Source organism: Beta vulgaris, chromosome 9 (assembly GCF_026745355.1).
Source record: "Beta vulgaris subsp. vulgaris cultivar EL10 chromosome 9, EL10.2, whole genome shotgun sequence".
Classification (NCBI taxonomy): Eukaryota; Viridiplantae; Streptophyta; class Magnoliopsida; order Caryophyllales; family Amaranthaceae; genus Beta; species Beta vulgaris.
Genome location: NC_079210.1, coordinates 7,425,616 through 7,431,256, shown reverse-complemented (window position 1 = coordinate 7,431,256; position 5,641 = coordinate 7,425,616). Strand labels below are relative to the sequence as shown.

General features: G+C 33.6%; 1 protein-coding gene across 1 annotated transcript; it reads right to left on the bottom strand.

The window, feature by feature from the left end:
• Nucleotides 1–778: 778 nt before the first annotated feature.
• On the bottom strand, nt 779–4,186 carry LOC104902948 (glycerol-3-phosphate acyltransferase 1). The gene is made up of 2 exons (XM_010690887.3): nt 3,273–4,186; nt 779–1,969 (listed from the first exon to the last, which is right to left on the bottom strand). The coding sequence occupies exons 1-2, from the start codon at nt 4,041–4,043 to the stop codon at nt 1,058–1,060; spliced, it is 1,683 nt and encodes a 560-aa protein (XP_010689189.2). The 5' UTR covers nt 4,044–4,186; the 3' UTR covers nt 779–1,057.
• Nucleotides 4,187–5,641: the final 1,455 nt, after the last annotated feature.

Sequence of the window (5,641 nt, the reverse complement as noted above, 5' to 3'; positions counted from 1 at the left end):
TTGTAGTAGTGTTTGAGTAATATAATTAGGTGGGGCGACAGAACCATGAGTCAACCATCCATCAAAAGCAAATCTTACCCATCCAAACAAAAAATAAAAAAACAAGGCTGCTATAATGTTTAGCTCAAGGAATGACCGAACGACTCTCTACTCAAGCCAATAAATTAAGTTGCATGCATATTAAGGTTACTGACTTATTAATTATGCGTAGGCTTAACTAACTACAAACATACATGGCTTATTCAATTACAGACTTTGTTTATGTAAACTAGTTTAGTTTATTAATATCTTGGAAGGTGATATTATGTAGGATAAAATCTCGTCTGCCTTATTTGCTCTTGTGACTCTTTTTACGGAAAAAAAAAATTATAATTTGAAACAATCAACTTCCAATAATTTTTACTAAGAAAGATTTAACTATTTTAACATTTACATCTGCACTTTGACAAATATCAAATTGAAGTGTTGCAATTTTAGCGGAAACAAGGAAATAGTATTTTGTTATCTAAGATGGGTTCTACTTTTCCTTTTTTCCATTTCTTCCCCAATAAATTGAAGTAGCTACTTTTAGTTGGGAGATGAATAGATGTATGATTCACAATCAAATGAGATCTAACAAAATTTTCAGTGTGTCTACATTTACATTGCATTAAAGTATAATTTCATTCCATACAGTAACACCTTGATTGAAACTATAGACTAATATGAACCGCCAATAAACATTCTAGTTGTATGAAAATGAATATAATACTTGTTACTTGAGTTAAAAGAACATTCATAATCAAAATACTGAATTCTCACCTACTAGATAGAATATATTAATGCATATCCGTCTGTTACATTGAACTATAGCCAAAAAATTAACCATTATGCATAAATAATCTACCGCTACATATATATATATATTATAATTAACTTACTCCTATATTGCAATTTTTCTATATCCTACATCTCGTCCAAAACTACATAAAAGTTGACGAATAACCTCTGAAACAAAAGACAAGAAAATTAAGATAAATTAGAAGTCCTATATAGTAATTAATTAGCTAGTATTATATCATGGACCGACCCGTCCTTCATTCCCTGCCAACATTAAGTACTTGTCTTTCCGAGTAAGTGCAGTACACTCGAACCCCAACGCATGAGCCAGTTGTCTTTGTAAATGGTTAGCCACTTCAAAACATGATCTTCCACCAGCACAGGTCATTTCCTTAGGCACTTTCTCTAGCACATGAAGATAATAAATAGGCCTAGGGTTCATTAAAAAGAATATAGGGTCTAAACACTTTAGCCCACTTGCTGTTGTCCCATAAAACATGGTCACCTTTGTGTCTAATGCAACAGGCACTATTTCATCAGCTAACTCCGCAAACAATGAGCTAAACCTTAACAAGTAAGGCTCCCTACATGTAGTTCCTTCAGGACAAACTACTAGGTCTCCCTCGCCTAAGAGTTTCTCCATTGTCTCGCCGTCGATTTTCCGGTCTCGTGTTAGCCGGACTGTCTTGATCGGTGCGATGATCTCGGATGTTTTGCTTAGGCTATACGTGACCGCGGTTAAAGGTTTTCTAAGGCATACCCCTAACATAACCGGGTCTAAGAGGGTCCTATGGGTGCACACATACAAGACCCCTTTTTGACGTCTAGGTGACATTACATTATTAGGGCATGGTATATTAAGGGTACTTCTACTTCCTTTGATTCTTAATCTTATACCACTAGATTGACCTAATAAAATGGAGAGCTTAAATGGTAAGTAAATGCCCACAAAAAGCCTAAATATAGCAAGGAGTATGCCAAAAGGAAGCCACAAAAACATGCAAAAGGTTGCTGATGGAGTTGGGAGGAAAGCTAATCTGCCATCATGGAATATTAAGGGCTTTGGATAGTTGTCCCTTGGCATTATTTTTGATGTTGCGGCCACATTGCAGGTTTTGTCATCTTCTTGCAGGTCTACAACATATGCCTCCTGCAACAAACATTTAAAGTACCACATAACTATCATAAATTCATCATTAAATGCAATGTGTGTGACAATAGATCTCCATCTTTATCAATTCATGAAATTAAAAAGGTCAAGCCTCTTTCTTAGCTTGGTCAAATTGAAATCATTCAACATGTCAACAACATGAAATACTACATCAACTAACACTAACAAAAACAATATAAATGATAATAATAATAGCCATCACAAGAATTTTATTGCCACATACAGCAAGTGGTAGATAAGAGTCCATTGAAGTACTGAAACTTTATTATTTCAACTTTACTATATAATTAAGATAATTCTTTTTAGTCCATTTAAAACTTCTTTTCCTCACAAAAAAGCGGCCCAAGTAAGTCTACACTCCAGCATTACTCACGTTCCTTGTTTTTTTTATGAAATTACTATAGTAGAACTAACAAAAAGAGATAGACAATACTAGTATTTCTTTTCAAGAGGTTTAATGTAAGTTTTGAGTATAACAACGAGAAACAGGACACAAACAACATAGATGAGAATTAATTAGGTTGTGAGTGCTATTATAAGACTTTACTCCCTCCGTCCCATAATATAGTGCTTATTTCTTTTTTACCCGATCTCCAACACGTAACTTTAACCTTTAATATCTTCAATTCCATATTAATAAAAAATATAAAAATTTGATATTATGAAACTACACAAGACCAATCTAACAAGATCCCACATGAATGATCCCACATGAATATGTTTTTTATATATATATACAAATAAGAATATTCGATCAAAGATTTTAAAATTTGACCCACCAAATATGAAGTAGACACTAAATTATGAGAAGGGAGGAGTATAGATTAAGAGATTTTATTTGACAAAGAAAATAAAGTTTTTAAGTATCACAATAAGTAACGTTTGGTTGTAGGTATAGAATTTTCAACTATATTAGGGACTTAGGGTGGTAGCTAGATCAGTTTCCTTTTCTCTTAGTTGTAACTTTTTTCTACTCATTTAGTTTTGATTTTTCATCAACACTGTTATGCATTAATGATAAAATTTTAGGACCCAACTTTAATTAAGAATCAGTTCTGGTGATGGGAAACTTGATGTCCGATGAATACAACCGTTTATGATTTGAAAAAGAAAGTTTGTACCTTATACTCCTGCCATTACCTAACTTTACCTAAAGTAGTAGGTTGTACTTACTAAATGATATTCTTAAACATAACCGAAACAAGAAAGTGAGAATAAAATATACAAATAAAAAAGAGAGAGTTAGTTTCTGCATGTTTAAATAATTAAGATATATATTTACCTTGCAGAAAGACATGAAGAACTGATCAAAGTAAGTTGAATTTCCAATGCAAAAATCTGGTCTTTCATCTGCAAAATATTCCTTAATTGACCTATACTTAACAAGCAAGCCAGAAGAAGATAAAAGGCCAGTATAGTAATTTCCTAACGTTTGCAACTCAGTTCCAACAACTTGATCAACCTTCAAATACTCCTTTAAAAAACCTTCAACCATTACCCTTGGCACACTTGTGAAAACAGCCTTAGATTTTGCCCTACACATAGCTTGATAAACATGAAAATTTATCTCTTCAAGGTAAAACTTGGGTAAAACAGTCCTTTCAACACAACTCATATCTTTCAACTTAAGCCCACAAAATGTTATAAAAATCATAACCCTAAGTTGAATATCATAGTCTAAAACCCACAAGAAAGGGTAACATAAGAGCAAAAAAAATGCCCTTATTAAACTACCACCTTCAAAAGCAACTAACATGAAAAAAGGGAAGAAAGATTTGGACCTTAATAAAGTACCATTAAAGTCACAAACCATGGTGTTGAAATGACGGTCCATTATTAAACTTAGGTTTTTTGATAAATTTGGGTATGATAATGGAGGAATTATTTGGTGTTGTTGATGTTGTTCTTGATGGTTTATTGATTTAAAAGATGGGTTTTTTATGAGATGGAAACCATAATTTCTCATTTTTCTTGCAGCTCTGAAGCAAGAATTGCCTAAGAGTTGATAAACTAGCCATTCTACTACTCTGAAAAGAACTACTGGGAATAACATGATGATTGTTTTTCTGAATTCTGTTGTTCAGAATATATATTTAGTAATAAGGACAGGAAAGTGAAGAGAGGAAGAAAGAGAGATTGTGTATTTGTGTGGTGTTGAGGAGTGTAATAGTGAAGGAAACGAGGCATGGATTGCCAAGAGATTTTATAGGGATAGAGAGAAAAAACTCAAGTTGACTGCCAGCATTTGGTTAGCCACACCGCATGCATTAATTGCATTCTTTAGTATTATTTTTTTTGTTTAGAGTTTTGGTCATGCTTGCTCAGTTGCTCTTACTCCCTTTTACCTTTTAGAGTTCTTTTTTGTGAACAACCAAATGGTACTATGGTATTTTGAGGTACTTTAGAGTTGTTTTTTGTGAACGAAATGGAATTTCAGTGACGACTTAAATGGAAATTTATATGGATAGAACTTTACAACATATAGATGGAATATGAGATGGGTAGGTTTGAAGAGGTAATTGGCCCTATTTAGTACTCCCTCCGTCTCAAAATATAGTTTCCATTTTCATTTTCATTTTGGGTGTCTCAAAATATAGTTATCATTTCCGTATTTAGTTCCACATTTTTCCGTAATTTGTCTAGAAAAACCGTTTCCCATCATTTATTTGCTTCTTGAATTTTGTTTTTTCCTTTGTTTATTCAACCAAAATGTTACAGTTAATGCTCTTTCACCAATTATTCTTCATTCTCTCTCCTAAAATCATCTTTTCTCATACAACATTTATTTAAATAAACAAAAAAGCTTCACTATCACTCTTATATTTTACTTGCATAAATTACCGTGAAAAAAGGGAAATGGGAACTACTCCCTCCGTCCCAAAATATAGTTCCCATTTCTATTTTAGGAGTCAAATTTTAAAAACTTTGACCAAATATTCTTACTAATGTATACAAAAAAACATATTCATGAGGGGTGTTGTTAGATTCATCTCAGGCTATGTTTAGTTCACCTGAAATTTTCTGATATGAACTTATCTGATCTGATCTGAACTTATTTTTTCTGATCTGATCTGATCTGAACTTATTTTTTCTGATTACAAGATCTTATCTTTTAGATTTTTCTCAATATATAAGAAAAAATATGTCATGTAGGGTTTTAGAGTGGCAAAACGGGTCAAACGGGTCGGGTACGGGTCGGGTTAAAACGGGTCGGGTCATAATCGGGTCGGGTTTGTTCGGGTACGGGTTAATATCGGGTCCATGAAATTTCGGGTCATATCGGGTCGGGTTAGAACGGGTCGGGTTAAAACGGGTCGGGTTAGATCGGGTTTTCAATCTCCCAAATAAATAAAACACATATAAAACTAATGAGAGTAGATTAAATAATTCATGGACAGTGGCTAAATTATATATATATTTCAATACAATATTTTTCTTAAATTTGTTTAAAAAGTAATTAATATGACAACTTTTCGGGTCGGGTTCGGGTTGTGGTCATCATTATCGGGTCGTTTTCGGGTCGGGTAGATTCGGATTTGGGTAAATTCGGGTTCGGGTCTATTTTAATTCGGGTCGGGTCGGATTATTTCGGGTTTCGGGTCATGTTCGGGTCGTTAGTTTCGGGTGAAAAACGGGTTGCGGGTCGGGTAT